Below are 15,526 nucleotides of genomic sequence, written 5' to 3'. Positions count from 1 at the left end.
CTGTTCCAGTGTTCTTATAGCCAGAGGTTGTAGTTTGCTTTTACTCTGGATAGCCTTTCCAGTCCCTTGACCCAGTGTTCCCTCATTTTCCGCCAGATGGTGTCCCTGCGGTACTCATTCCTGCTCTCATAGTTCTCCTCCTTGCTCCTCATGCGATCTTCTCAACCTTGGGTGATGTTGTATCAGTGGCCGTCCCCCCCTCGGTCCAGGTTGTGTCCTTGCCAGAGTTCGCTATTGCTTGAGAATTGATGTGTGCAGATGGTGACTCTCTTGTGATGATGTGAGCTGAAATTCAAGTGGGCAAAGATGTGGCCATGTGGGTGGAGTGATGAACGCTTGTTTTCGCTGAGCGGGGGCTGTTGGTTGGCAGGTTTTGCAATGTTTGGATGAGCGTGGGTGGGTGTTTTGGAAGATATTGTGATTGAGATCAGCCATTGACTGCGTATTACGCATCCAGAGCACGCACAACGTTTGAGTTTTGCCAAACATTGAAGATACGATGCTACCTTGCTTGAGGGCATACCTGCTGAAGAGCCTTTTGTTTAGTTCTTAATCTGGAGGCATGTGCAGAGGCTTGAGGCGGATCCAAACCTCTGCCTCTCTCACCCTCGAGGTCACACACTTCTGACATGAAGTTGATTTTCAGTTCATCCCACAGGGATGTGGTAAATTGAGAACATGTTTGTAATGAAGTGTTTTATTACGGCTTGGTTTCTCTTATCGAAGAAGGCACCTAGTGTTCAGATATACTTTGAAACAGGCAGTCAGAGGCGTGTAGCTCTGGTCATTAGACCACGGACACATGATTAGAGCAGCCCTTGCAGGGTCCACGTGGCTTCATCCGTTGCATCCTCGCTCAGATGGTGCAACCATCATGGCCAACCGTGCACGCTAGGAACCTGCCACCAATAATCGTGAAGTCCGAGATGTCTCCGAGTGTTTTATTTCTGCGTTTCATTTCAAGTGTTCTTTTGCTGTAGCTCCTGAATTTGCCTTTTTTTTTGGATGTCGTATATAAAATATTTACATTTGTACAGGAGTCTTATGCACATATAATGTATGTTTTGTTACTGTATTGCAAGCATGTTGCTCAATTGGAAAGAATTGCTTCGGTAGATCATAATGTTGTGACATCACTTCGTTGTCATGGGCTCCGTGCCTTCTACAGATGACTATACTAACGGGGCACTCCGTTCATCCGCGTTTGTTGTTGTAGGGTGCGTGGGTCATTCGCCCTATTGATTGCCATGGGATACCTTTTACCGGGTTGAAAAAATATTTGCTTTAGCTGAAACCTCGGAGCTCAATTAAAAACCTGGCTGAAGAGTTAGTTAAAAGGATTTTTTTTTTAAAATAAATCTTGTTCACATGGCGGTCAGTAAATGTACCATACAGAGGGCCTGTGAGCCTGCAATGTTTTCTAAAGGAAATCTAATACTTATGCAGATATCCTTAGAAACAATGTAAATATTGCATATTATACTGGAGTTTCACACAATTCTTATTTCCTGGTCAGGTGAGGCATTCTGCTCAAGTAGCAAGTTCAGCCATGAGCAGTAGCGCATGTGCAGCACACCTGAGCTGCTGAAGCCTCCATTTTGCAACAGATTGCATAGGAGAGCAAACCACCACCCCCCCCCCATGACATTAGGTTTAATTATTATTAATGTTGTATTGTGATCACGAATGCCTTACAGCGTCACTAATTCATTTTGTTTTCTGATGTTCTAGGCATGCTTGTCTTGTCACCAGCAAATTCACAGAAATGCGCCCATCTGCCCACTCTGCAAAGCAAAAAGTCGGTCGCGGAACCCGAAAAAGCCCAAGCGGAAGCAGGACGAATAGGCCAAAGACGACGACCATGCTGCGAAACAAAAAACCCCTTTTTAGTAGAACTGTACATGTGGCTCGAGTTAACGGGTGTGGCAACTCGGCGTACTCGCTGTTTTTATATTTAAAGTGATGTAAGCACAATGTCTGTTCATATCTGAAGTGTTTATGGTACTATTTTATTGATGTTGTCATAATAAATATTTCTGACTGTAGGGAGACAAATGATGGAACCACTATGAAGTCTTTTCATAAATCCTAAAGGCTTTAGCTCTCTTGAGCTGCCTACGTTCCAGTATTTAAGGGAGCCTTGCTCACCCTCACCCCGTGGAGCGGGCGCTCTTAATCTGTAATCTGATTGTGGGTGACAGAATTAGTTTCCTTCTTTTTTTTTTTTTCTTGCTCTTGGATATGATTAAACCATGTTTTAGTACCTTTTACAGTGTTTTTGTTTAGGACGTTGTAACCTTTTCCCCACTTTAGTATCAGATGTAATGAAAATATTTACTGTCAAAGGGAAAACCTATTTAAATGTGTCAGGGTAGGGGACCATTAGCATTAAATGCACAGGTAACATTTTGGTCGGGAAGTGTACATGTGCTGGGTGTTCGTTGGTGGTGAACTGGGGGAAAGATGGAGGCTTTTACCCATTTAAAAAAAGTAATTTGAATAGGTCTAAACGCCGTGTGCCAAAATCATTGAGTTTATGCATCATGAGTGGTGCAAAGTGCACACATTTCCAACTATGCTGACATTTTGTAAATCATTATACAAGCTACAAACCGTGGAAAAAGGAGTGAGACCAGGGCTATGACATGGACATGTCCATTTATAATTATGAATTACATTGTGCTGCACTAGCCATACACTTATCACATATTCCTAATAATGATGTGTGCTTTGTCAAAAAGTGAATTCAATTCAGTGTGTGCTTTTGTTTGTGCTAATTCCATTCTGTAAGAGCTACCCAAGTAAAATGCTGATTTGGTTAGCCATAATCGCATAGTTTACTCCAGAAAAACACGTTTCCTTTAGGTGACTGCGGTGCAGAATGTTCCCACATAGGCCCTCATCATAAGTGGCCTTTTAAATGGATTGCGTTTTCCAACCCCAGGAGGTATGGATTCCAGTGTACCAATAACTCCGGGGCTGGGAAAAATACAGTCTATTACAAGTTGGAACCTGAGGGTCCTCTAAGAAATGAAAAATTACTGAGGGCATTGCTAATTCCAGGCTTAATTCCACCCTAACAGCTAAAATCTCTGTGTGAAAGTAGAGAGATCTGCAATGTTCCTGCGGATCTCTTATTTCTGATTGGCCATCGACTCCTATTGCCGTTCTCATCAGAATTAAGCCGCAGTGTGCATTGAGGGTCTAAGTGGCTGTAGGTCACACATGGCATTGTCCAGCAGTGCCAAATGGCTCAGTCCACAGGCACAGGTTTGATTTGACAGTTAAAAATAGAAGTGCATGTACAGTACAAAGTCTGTATGTGGCGGGCTGACTCTGACGCTGTTAGACCGGCAGTAATACTATAGTTGGTCAAATGTAAAAAAAATGCATTGTTGTCTGGCCCCTGTCCATCTCTGTTCCTAATGTTGGCTAAATGTTTGCTTTTGTTTTTTGTGTTGCACTACAATTTAACGTGGATGTGCATTCTACTTGAAGTTTGGGGTGGGACTGGCATATGGAGAGCTGCAACAGTCCTTGTTTTTTTAGACTCCCCAAGCATTTGATCATTTTTTCCTCCTTTCAAATGCTTTTCAGGTCTCATGAGCTGAGGTTTTTCAGAGTTAGACCAGTCGCAGCAGACCTCTGCAGCACTCGGAGACCAAAGAGAAGGAGCTTTTGGATTCCACAGTTACCTTGTTCTCAGCAGCAATAAGAGGAGGGATTCAGGAGAGAGGAGACCCACTCTTTGTGACCCCTTTGCTTGGGTCTTAATGTAGTTACTTGCTTGAACGACACATAGTGAGCCCAATGCTACCGTGCGCGGTACCGCAGGCTAACATGGAGCGTGTAGAGATGCCTAGGTGGAAGCACAGTGTCTCGCTGGCTGTCCTGCTTGATCTTTAGCAGTAGGCTGCACTGTTGGTAGGTCTTGGCACCCATGCAGAGGCATGCATTTCATTTGCATTTAGGGGAAAACCTAAAGCGAAATTATACTTTTCTCATTTTGGGTCTTTTGACGGAAAATACGTGAAAGATGGATGACCAGAGAAGTAGGGTATTTTTAATGTTAAAGACCAGTTTTGTTGGTGGTCCACAATATGCATAAAAGGAGTAGAGAGATAAGCAAATTCATGACCTTTACTAAGTGCATTGGAAAATGTAAGTGATGAAAAGATATGTGTAAAAGAAAGTGACACGACTCTGCAGGTAAGCCATACATACATTTTGTAATTTCAAACCAAATGAGGTTTATGCTGTCTTCCATTCAATGAAAGGAGCACTCGTGTCGGCACATTGGCTTCACCTTTGTAGTGTGTTATGGCTTTCCTATGTGTATCATGCAGTCGACACATCAACACAATATAACTGAGCTCAGAGCAAAGCGAGGCTGTGTTTCATTATACCATGGGAACCTTCAAGGAAACATCTACAGTAATGCACAGAGATAAAAGACCTTAGTGGAGAGGATCTACACTACACAACCTTGTCAGTCCACAGCTGTGACGCTGGTCCCCGACAAAAGCTGTCGGTATTCACGTTTGCACAGAGCAATCTTAGGAGATTTTACGCAGAAGTTCAGGTTTGGTGTCTTTCTGTTTCCCCAGTTTAAGACTCTATAGGATAATGTTACCTGAAGGCGCCTGTCATGAGAAACTTCCAATAAATTGAAGCCGAAATCACGCTGTGCCTTTACAGCGCCAGCAATAGAACTAACGCTTCGTTACCATGAATTTATTTACAACGCAAGTCATTACAACTTGCTTTGGGGTGGCGAATTGGTAGAGTGGTGTTTGATTTTAGGTCCAACACCTTCTCTACTGTTGCGCATACTGGAGCTGGAGTAGTAAATGATACTATTCCAAAGTCCAGCGCCCCCCTAAGGCAAATCATAGTAACAACTTGCGTGCTAAAGGAACGCATTGTAATGACGCGTTCATTGTAATGCCGGCTTTGTGAAGGCGTGCGTGCTAAAAGCATGCGGGATTCTGTCATACATTCAACCGGCGTTGATGGCCAGTATCTCTGCTTCTTCTTGTGTTTCCAGTTTACCAAGTGTTTTGTGTCATTTGTGAGGTTTTTTGATGAGGAACATTACATTTTCTTTGTAAATACTGCATTGTGATTCACAGAATTGAGATAAAGTGAATCATGCACAAGAAAATTTGCACTTAACAGCAGGGGAAATTCTGCCAGTATATCCGTTTTTCCAGTGTTTGTTTGGGAGTGATGTGGAAATAAAGTGTCTCCGGAGGAAGATTAGAAATCTTGTAAACACCTACAAAATTTTACATGTCTGGGTGTTCACCAAGAATTTTAGTGGATTTTAACAAACTATTTACCCACCTAAAACTACTCCAAAAAAAGGTTGTAGCAAGCGCATACATATGATATGGCAAATGTCCAAATCCCCTCATATTATTTGCAGACGGTGCATGTAATTTGTTTCTCCTCGGGAAGAAATAGAAGAAAACATTAATACTATGATTAATAGTAATCGGCTGGATTTCTTTTGCTGTTGGAAAACCAACCAGTGTGTGCTTAGTCACATGAACATAAATGTATGATTTTCATAGATTTACGTATGTATACTTTGGGGTTTTTGTGGATCCCATCAAGATGTAAATCTACTCGATTCTTGAAATTAACTGTACGAGTAGTTCCAGAACTGTTCTTCCTTGCCTCAGTTATCGCAGGCCATATGATAAAGTTCACTGCAGTCTCCGTGCAGACGCACTGAATGCAAATTAAAGAAGACCAGTGTGTAATGGCATTACCAAAAACTTTAATTTTGATGTTTAAGTTGTGTTGTGCCTAATTTTCTTTGATTCATATGTTCATGTATAGGTAGAAATTGTGGCAAGATTAGACTTATCTCATCAAGGAGAAGAAAACCAAGGCAAAATAGTATTGCACTGATTGTGGTGGTGTTTTTAAAGTGCTTGGTTTCCTGTACTTGATCTGATTTGTACTGTTTCTGTGGTTTGAAAATTGTGCGCCCCTCTGCTCCATGCAGAGAACAGTGTTTTAAAAATGTTCTGTATGTACAGTCCTTTTAATAAAGTTTATTTCATGTTAACTTTATCTACTTTTTACTGGCACCGTTCTTACCTTCCTTGTCTGAATGTGTGCGTGTCATGATGCTTCTCATAGATCTCATTGAACCCTCCAGCAGTGAATGATCCTCTCCCATCACGCACTAGCCCAAACGAAATCCATCAAGCCAACTTTGGGCAGGGCAACAAGGCATTTTCTTTTGATGCCTATCCACATTTGTAAAGCGCGACAATCACCCGTAAGGGTCTCTAGGCGCTGGGGGCCGTCGGGAAGATTAAGCAAGCTATTGCCCAGAGTAACATGGTGCTGGGCTAATCTGCCGCCGGTGCCGGGGATCGAACCATGATCCCCAGATTCCGGAGTCAGTCGCCCTGGCCGCGGCGCCACACCTCTTCCAATGGCGAGAGTCAACGATCACATTGAAAAACAAAGTAAAGCCATGTTGATCAGTATAATCAATTAATGAAGAGGTCCCTCGCATGCACCCCTTAAACCAAAATACCGACATAAAACATGATTTTAATCCCTGGAGGTCTTTATCACTTTTAAGTCTTCTTCGGACCACATGTGGTACTCTTCACCTTCCAGAGAGTGACATATCAAATTGTCTCATCATATAGTTTATTTTCATCAACATATCAAGATGACATTGTATTTAGCCCACCCTGGGCCACCTGATTGGAACACTTGGGAGTGATACTTTCCACCCTTCATTGTGCATGGTCGACCTCTAATCTGCTGAAAGCTACTACTCCATGACCTCCACCACGGGACACCAAAAAAGAATGCCCGGCTCTGACTTGGGTCGTAGAGAACCGCAATGGATCCTAGCTCCGGAGCTTTTCTCCTTCACTGTGGTCCGCCTGGCTGGATCTGCCCATACCAATTCTGACCTGTTGGCACCAGAGCTTGGTTGTGCCATGTTCAGTCGTTAGGGCTTTGAGGTATTTAGGAGCCATTAATGTAGCAAATTTATCTGGGCTGCTATGTATTACCTGAGTCGAATAACTCACCGCCACAAGGAAAGTTACCCGCTACCGGTTTGGCGGTTATGTCATGCGCTGCGCTACCTTGCATGTGGGTTGCTGTGGCAGGGGCAGCGGTGCATGAGGGATGACAAGGGAGATGGCATACTGGCCCCTGGCAGCATTGTACTTACCCGCACCAACAGGGCTTCTGAAAGACTGATAGGCCAGTCAGACCCAGCCGCTTCAACCTTCATGGTAGCAGGACAGTCTAGAAAAATTCCAAAGCTGCAAAAGGGGGAACCTCTTTTGAACTGCATAAGAGATTTGTATATACCTCCAATACAGAGTGGAACTGGAAAAAGGAGCTGACAGTTCTCCGTCCTACTGAATAGGCAGAAAGAGTGTAGAGAAAGAGGTTAGACCAGAATAGAGTGCTTTCCATATAAACACCCCTCTAATAGTAGTCTGTTAGATGTAGAAAGACTTACAAAAGGTGTGCGGACTACCCCCTATCTTTTCTTCGGGCAAGTGGCAATCTGGAGAACTGTGTTGAGTCTTAAGCATGGTGGAGTAAGGGATATTCAGGAGCAGGAGTCAATGCACAGCCTAATGGGGAATTTACAAAGATAGAAAGGGAGGAGGGTTAATTAAGGAGCGGGTGCGTGAGTACACAGTCAGCGCGGGGATAGGAGAGAATTTACTCACGTATATAGCGATTCGTTAAGTGGAGCTGCAATCTAAAAGTAAAAGTGGTACCATCAGTTACCTATGGGAGGGTTCGCATACCAAGAGTAAGGTTGTGGAAAGCTAGTCACTTACTAATTCAGCCATCCATCTGGGAACGAAACACCTTCCTGGCCAGCGCGTGGGAGTAAATCCACCCTGGGCGACACGGATGTGTTTTCGGAGGCGGGTTTATATCGTCTGCCTCCAGTGATGACGTGGATGGAATGGGAGGAGTTACGATCTACCTTGATGACGGCGTAAACCCATGGAAATTAGAGTTAAAATTTAGCGCGTGTGCTCATGCAAAATGGGGGTTGGAATGGGAGGGGTTACGATCTTGCTTAGCGACGATTAATGTCCAAGAAAATTAAGCATGCGTGCGCATTTTCATGCAAAAAGCGGGTGACAGGGCCCGGCGTGTATGCACAATTACGTGCGTTCTAAAGTACCCTGCGGTGTAAAAGTGGCTAAACCAGGGGGCGTGTACACGTGAGACTCTAAGTAGTCCTACTACTATATGGAAGGGAGCACATTGGCCCTTACGTGAGTGCCCATTGTTGGGATATTGACTAGATTTTTTAACGATTGTAATACATAGAATTACTTGTTTCGATCAGGCATGCTTGGGATTGGAATAGAATTGCTGGGGAGAACCGGCGGCAATCATTCAACATAAAATTACTTATGTATGAAACAAGTAGTACTGTAATACATACACAATAATTACAAATGTATTAGTTGGGGCTGAAGGGCTTCGTATGCATCTTAAGTGCGAACTATATCTGGACGCATTGACCCATGCCACGGGGCCCGTGCGAGGTGAAGAGGCAGTTTAGTAGTATGCATCATGGTAAGAGCAACATATTAGAAACAGGTATTCCATTCGTCAACCGAGTTCTGTCCATTTTCAATAGACCTGCAATTAAAAATCCATTTGCATTCCAAACGGTTGAGGATGGTTTGTCGGTTGCCTCCTCGCATGTTGGTATGTAGGCTGCCATTCGATGTCGTTCTCAGAGTGCCCTTTTTGTAGGTAATGTTCCACCATGGGTGCAGTCAGGATTTTGCATCTGATCCTGGTTTTGTGTTGGGAAATCCGGGCCTTTATCTTCTGAGTTATTTGGCCAATATACCGCAGTTTACATGGACATTCAATAAAATAGATAACATTCTGAAAGTCACAATTACTAAATGCTTTCAATACATGTTTGCAGTTGTCATACTCAAATATGTTGGTGTTAGTGGTAGAGTCGCAAGCCATGCAGTGATTACATTTGTAGTTACCCACAATCGGTGGCAAGTTAAAAAATGTGTGGATAGTTCCTTTGTAGTAGGTGTGTGTGCCGTCACTAGGTGGTCCTTGATGTTGCGGCCATGCTTGAATGAGAAAAGCGGTGTTCCTGTTGTAAACTCTAGGGGATCGAGGACTGGCAAGTGCTTTTTCACCATTTTCGTTAGTTTGTTACTTACAGAATTAAATGTGGTGACACGCAATTCTGGATAAATGTGTTTTCTCTCTGGGTTGGAGGAGGTACTCCTGGTGGGCATACCAAGACCTTTAGCGTGTTTCCCTAACCGTCTGGGGTAGCCTCTATCTGTGAATTTTTTGCTGAGCACTTCAGCCTCTCGGAAGAAGTCTTCCTTAAGTTTACAGTTACGCCTAATCCGGAGAAATTGGCCATTGGATAGGCCATACCTAAGCGCCCTGGGATGTGCGCTGTTGTACTGTAGCAAGGTGTTTCTTTCCGTGGGCTCCATAGGTTAGTAGAGTAGGACGCCCGCACCTTACCGGGAGTTTTGTTCGGATGCTGGCTCAAACGCACCTGCACCATCCATACTCCTGTCATACTCTACTAGCCTATGGAGCAACTCTCCTGATATTTATAGATGACGTCCAGAAGCAGCCATAACTAATTCGTTTTTTGCAGCTAGACTGTAGGGTACACTGTTCCCTGGCCTGCCCTGACAGCTCCTGAGGGTAGTAACCCTTTCAACTCTGTCACTCTTCACGTGCACAACACTTCACCCTGCTTTTTCGGTCCTGAAGAAGCGCCACGGATCTTTGAGAACATACAGGCACGAAACATGTCTACTTCTTCCACATTGTAGTTACCTGGGGCTCATTAAGCCGTTTGAGGTAACCCTTAACCTATGGGCTTTTACTCTCATAAGGGTACCCCCTCATTAAAAATTATATTTCTGGTAACCCTTAGACAGTTTTAAACTCACGTTGCACGCACCACATCACCCTCCAAGAGGACCCACTCCACACACGCGCATGCACCAGACAACGTTTTGTCTAAAAAGATCTCTGCCAAAGCGACCCTTCGGGGGACCCGTAGGGCATTGCAGCGCCCGAAGAGGAGCAAAACGCCCGATGATGAAGAATGACATCCTTCGGGGTGTGTGAGGGCATCAAGAGACAATTTGTTCTTCCCTCTCACAAGTGGGTCCTAACAAACCTAGGATTACTTCCATCTCCCTCTCTGCTTTCTGTGATCTGTCTTCTCCGCTCCTTTCCCTCTATCCCCCTTTGTATCAAGTGGGCGACTAATTGCACCCCTCGACTGGAACTATAACATCTTATAAACATAACTGGCCAGGGGAATTAGGTAGGAAAATAAAGTTTAGTATGCCTGAACTCAGAATCTAAAAATGCATCTTTTAGTGAAGGTGATTTTTACATTCTGTGTTTGAAAATAACACTTTTAGAAAGTAGGTATTTTCTTACTCAGTCATCCTGTGTACCTCTGCTGGAATGTGGATTGCCTGTCTGGGTTTTGGTTGACAGAAGGCTGGGAAGCAGGAGTGGCTCCAGATAGTCTAGGCGGGTCAGGAAACGGCTGAATAGACCTGGGCTGCAATTGGGGAAGGGGGAGGAGATTTCCCTGCACCTCAAAGGGCCTGGTCTGCCTCTGACCATGCCGTCTCCACCTCCTGCCAGGAAGTCACACCAGAGAAGGCAGAACTGGTTCTAGCTGGGCACAGACATTCTCTGCCTAAGAGATCAAAGGATTTTGGGATATAAATATTAGGGCCCAGACCCCTGAACTTTAGAACTCTTTTGGACCAAAAAGCCTGCCAAGAAGAAGAGCTGGAGAAGCTGTGAGGAGGAACTACCACTTTGCTGTGTGCTTTGCTGTGTTGACCTGCAGTGGCTGCTTCTGTCTTGGGGAGTGAAAGGACTGGACTCAACTTTCTGCAATCTACTTTGTGAGTTTCTCCAAGGACTTGAGGTAGAGCTTGCCCCCTGTTCAAGAAGTCTCAGGAACAGCAAAGACTCCAAGCTCTTCTGCCCTCAGCACTGGGGACTGTGTGTTTTGTGCTGCAACAGAAGAAAAGCAACCCGACGACGTCTATGACGCCGCTGCCGACTCTGTGTCCTGAAGGCACCGCAGAGGACACCGCCACAACGCCGCAACCCTGGTCTCACCGACAACACCTGCTGATGCCGCCACCGAGCCGCACTCCGCACCGCTTCGCTTCACGACGATACCTTGTTAACCCCGACGACGATGCTCCATGCCGAAATCTATGCCGCTGCTTGCACCGTGGTTCGAGGGCACCGCTCGTAAAGTTACACAACGCACCGCCCTCATCCCGCAACGCAGCCTTGGCCTACTGACGCCGGCTCCATCGACTCCAGTTCGTCAGCCGACAACAGCGCTTCAGCAACGACGACGACGCTGCTTGCACCGCGACCTGCCACCACCGCGACAAGCACCGCATTCACCTCCCACAGCGACCCTGGTCTCCCTGACTACGCCATCAGATGCCGCCACCAAGCCGCTGCTTGCACCATGACCTGAGGGCACCGCACGCCGCACCGCTGTCCTTCGCACCGCAAAACCAGACGCCTTCCGACGCCAGCGCTCCTGACTCCCAACAGCGAGGAGATCAATCTGCAACGTGTGCGACTTCGAGTGCCCCGACAACTTCTGCACCGACCTCTGGAACTGACGCCTGGGGACGCCGTGCTTTCGAAAGCTCAACGAGAGGTCGCCGACGCCCTGCATTTCTAAAAGTTACTGTTTGCGGGTCTTCCCGACACCGCAGCTGGCCCGCAACACCGCGGTCAGCCAGAACTGTTTGGATCTGTTTGCTCACGATGCCGTGATAGCCCCGGACGGAGCTATTGACATCAATGAACTGTTTTTCAAGCATATTTTGATAACCGAAGATTTTTAAGTACTGTATTGTGGATTTTTTTATCGTATTTGGTTTTGTCTAAAGTATATACAAATATTGGATATTTTTCTAAACTGGTGTGGTGTCCTTTTGTAGTACTTACACTGTATTACTGATGGTTAGGTGCAAATGCTTTACACACTGCCTCTAAGATAAGCTTGACTACTCGTGCCAAGCTACCAAGTGGGTGAGCAGGGGTTATTTTAGGAGTGTAACTCTCTTATCCTGACTAGAGTGGTGGTTTCTGCCTGGCTTTGGCACATGCCCTAGCCTGCCAAAAATCCAATTTCTAACACAGACATTCAAAGTATAATGATGGCGATACTGCTCAAGTACATTTCAATTAGAAAGTGAAAATCAGAATAGCCAGAGCTTTAAAGGAAAATAAAAAAGTTTGGGTACTCGCTATTCCATTGAACTTGTGTTTGTCACTGAGAAGCGCTGGATCTTTCCTACCAGAAGCATTGGAGTACCTGCCCATTTAAAGTACTAAGAACAGCTGGTTTGGAGTATTTACACAAAGTACTTTGCAAACAGACATTTTGCAAATATTGGTATTACAAAAATGCTTATTACTAAAATGCAAAAATAAAAATGTGGTGCCTAAAAACGGGAATGCATGTAGTTTGTCTAGTATCGAGGCTTTATCTTTGGGCCTTCGTCCTGGCCTCTCGCACTGCTACACCCAGCTGTCACAGTTCCTGCCACTGGCGTCCCGGTCCCCATTCGGCTGGGAGTCAAGGTACGTGCAAACCTGCCCCTTCCTGAGAATAGCGATCATTACGCTACTAGAGTAGATTAAAATCATTGTGGGAATCCGATGCCGTAGCTGCATTAGTCATATTTTTCAAAAGATCCCTAGTCAACGCTCGTCGGTACAATCATCATGGAGTGGATCCACGAGGAACATAGAAATGCAATCAGATGTCAATTTAGTCTTCGAGCCCGTACCCATCTGGTGTAGCCCTGTACGCTGCTGTCTGAGAACTCAGACTGTAAAAAGATTTCCTTGTGTTCCTATTTCACATGTAAAGCTGGCGGAAAGTGATTCGTACCAGAACACGTTTCTCCCAGGGCGGCTCTCGTCAGCTCTGCCTGTGATGGCACCAGAGTTTCACAACACACCACCAGTCTCAGAATTAACCTGTCTGCGAGCACCACCTGTTACGAGAACTCTACTCATGAGTAGTTTCATCAGTGAACCAGAGTAAACTGAGGCATGGCGCGCTCGTTTAATCTAGAGTGCGCTAGCTGTCTCTCCCTTGGGAACCAATGTACATTTCCCTTTAAGAGAGTGGCTTAAATCAGTGTTAGCAAAGTACTGGAACTACTTTCTATGTCCTAGAAAAGTATTTCTGAGAGAGAAGCCGCTGGTCCTAAGTGACGCATCCAACGCGGAGTCAATGGAGGTTTTTCTTTTTGCCGCCCAATAAATTGTGATATTTTACTGCCACCATACTTGGCGTAGCGGTAATTGAGGTATGAGGTAAAGAATTGTAGGTGATTCAGCTAAGGTGCTTCGACTTGTTACCTAGCCTCTTTGCGCTTTAATTTTTAAGGACAACACCCGAGGCTGTCACACTGCTAACAGGAATGAGGGAGGCCCTGTGTGTAGATCGGTCTGCCAACAGTCGCGGCTCGCAGATCTCGCGAGGGGGGGAGTTGCGCGGGGGTTATCGTGCGGGTGTTACCACGGGGGGGGGTGTAAAATGTAAATAAAACGTACCTGATCAGGCTGATCCTGGTCCCGCGCCGCCGCTGCTCCTGGACTGGTCCTGAACAGGAACAGGCATGCTCCCTCCCCTCCTGTAGCCAATCACAATGCTGCAATTGTAGCGTTGTGATTGGTTCGGAGTCCCTGACAGCGCCCAGCCAGGCACATGTTGGGAGGCCATTTTCTCTATGTAGACTGCATGCAGCCTACATAGAGAAAATGTAAAGTGTGCATGACTGCTTTGGTCGGCCCAGGGCCGACCAAGCAGTCAGGGCATATGGCCTGGCACTACCTATACCCTCTCTTCCTTTTGTCAAGACCCACATAATATCAAGGACAAAAACTTAGTTGGAAAAGGGGGGGTCATAGATAACCCCCCCCGGCCGTATTTATTAACAAACAATTTAACATTTAATCATACAATACTTACAAAATTTACGCAGAAAATCATACAATTGACATTGATTACATTTGATATGTACAGATGTCAGATGGCTATCCTTAACATAACTCTAATACAAGATATTCCTATCCGAATCTAAGCATAACATCATCCAGAATCATAAAGGCAATTATTTTTCTGCGTATCCATGCTTGAGCCTATGGCAAGGTCGATAACTGGTGTCAGATCCTTATCAATTAAGCCCGCTCTCCCGCCGGAGTGTGCATGCGCAGAGGGCCCATTCACCGTGAGGGTACTTCCCCCTCCCCCGATGACCCCAGTACACTCTATATACTATCTCCATAAGGGGCCCTTGCAGTTCTGCGCTCTTTACTGGCACCATTGTGCATGTGCGGGGTGGCCAAGCAACCTAGGAAGAGCGTAACTCTTCCCCTCCCCCGCACCTGTCCAGCCATAAAGGCTGTAACTGCCCCTGGAGTTCTAGTAGGGACGATTTGTCCCTCCCCCTTGGGCGACCCCATTCAAGAATGGCGCCGCCCCCTAAGGACCTTAAATTTACTGCTCACCAATCATGACCTTACCGCCACAGGCCAGCATAGTTGCCCGACTATCTGCCCCCCCCCCCCCACTATGCTAAACTTGGAGGTCATGCCCTGCTTCTCAGGCCCACTAACCATGCCAGCAAATTCTCTGAGAGGATGGCGTTACCTACCCTTGATAAGTGGACCCCGTCTTTTAAGAAGCACGGATCCCCCCTGATGCACCTGTGGGTGATCGTCTGTAACTGCGGAGACCTAAACAACCTCTCTATCTTGTTATTGATCCTTCTTACAGAGTGGTTCAGTGCCCTCACAGACTCCCCGCCCCTCCATTGACATCTAGGTACCATTTGTGACCATGCTATAGTGCATCCCTGGCATGTTTTTGATAACCAACCCACCTCTGTTATTATGGATTCCACTAGCCCTCTTCTACCCAGATTCACCAGATCATTCCCTTCTAGGTGTAAGATAATGATATCCGGGCGGGGACCCCTTTTGCTCAATAAGTCCCCTGCAAAACCCCTGCACTGACTCAAACAGAGACCCCCTCTCCCATGGAATGAGACCCTGAAACCAGCCTGCTCCGCTCTGTATATGTAGTTCCCTGAAAAGAAAAATGCCTTCAAAAGTTTCACATATGAATGGCCTATAATCCAAACAACCTGTGTTTCCGTCTCTGGAAGAGGTGCATGTCATTGCTTTGCTAGTTGTGGATGATCCAACGCCAGTTTCCCCGCTGCGTGACAGGTTCGAGAAACTGTAGAGATAAGCAGAAAAGACACGCATCAGTACAGTGTACACTGCCCACTTACAACATGTGCAGCCGCACATAGCGTTTGTAACAATTAGAGGACCATCTCCCAATTCTTTTGACATTGCTGCTATGTAAGCCCCTTGCTGTTGCCTCTGTGGCAGCCCCTATTCGAAA

The 15,526-nt window shown here is 45.8% G+C and overlaps 1 protein-coding gene across 1 annotated transcript in view; it reads left to right on the top strand.

Moving 5' to 3' along the window:
- Positions 1-6,084, top strand: part of ZC4H2 (zinc finger C4H2-type containing) — a 97,510-nt gene extending 91,426 nt beyond the window's left edge. Inside the window, exon 5 of the mRNA XM_085608286.1 lies at positions 1,732-6,084. Within this exon, the coding sequence (XP_085464412.1) occupies positions 1,732-1,845 (114 nt within the window). The 3' untranslated portion in view covers positions 1,846-6,084. The remainder of the gene's footprint in view (positions 1-1,731) is intronic.
- The last annotated feature ends 9,442 nt before the right edge of the window (positions 6,085-15,526 follow it).

Source organism: Triturus cristatus, chromosome 5_2 (genome assembly GCF_964204655.1).
Source record: "Triturus cristatus chromosome 5_2, aTriCri1.1, whole genome shotgun sequence".
NCBI classification, from domain to species: domain Eukaryota; kingdom Metazoa; phylum Chordata; class Amphibia; order Caudata; family Salamandridae; genus Triturus; species Triturus cristatus.
This window is presented reverse-complemented; position numbering and strand designations above follow the sequence as displayed.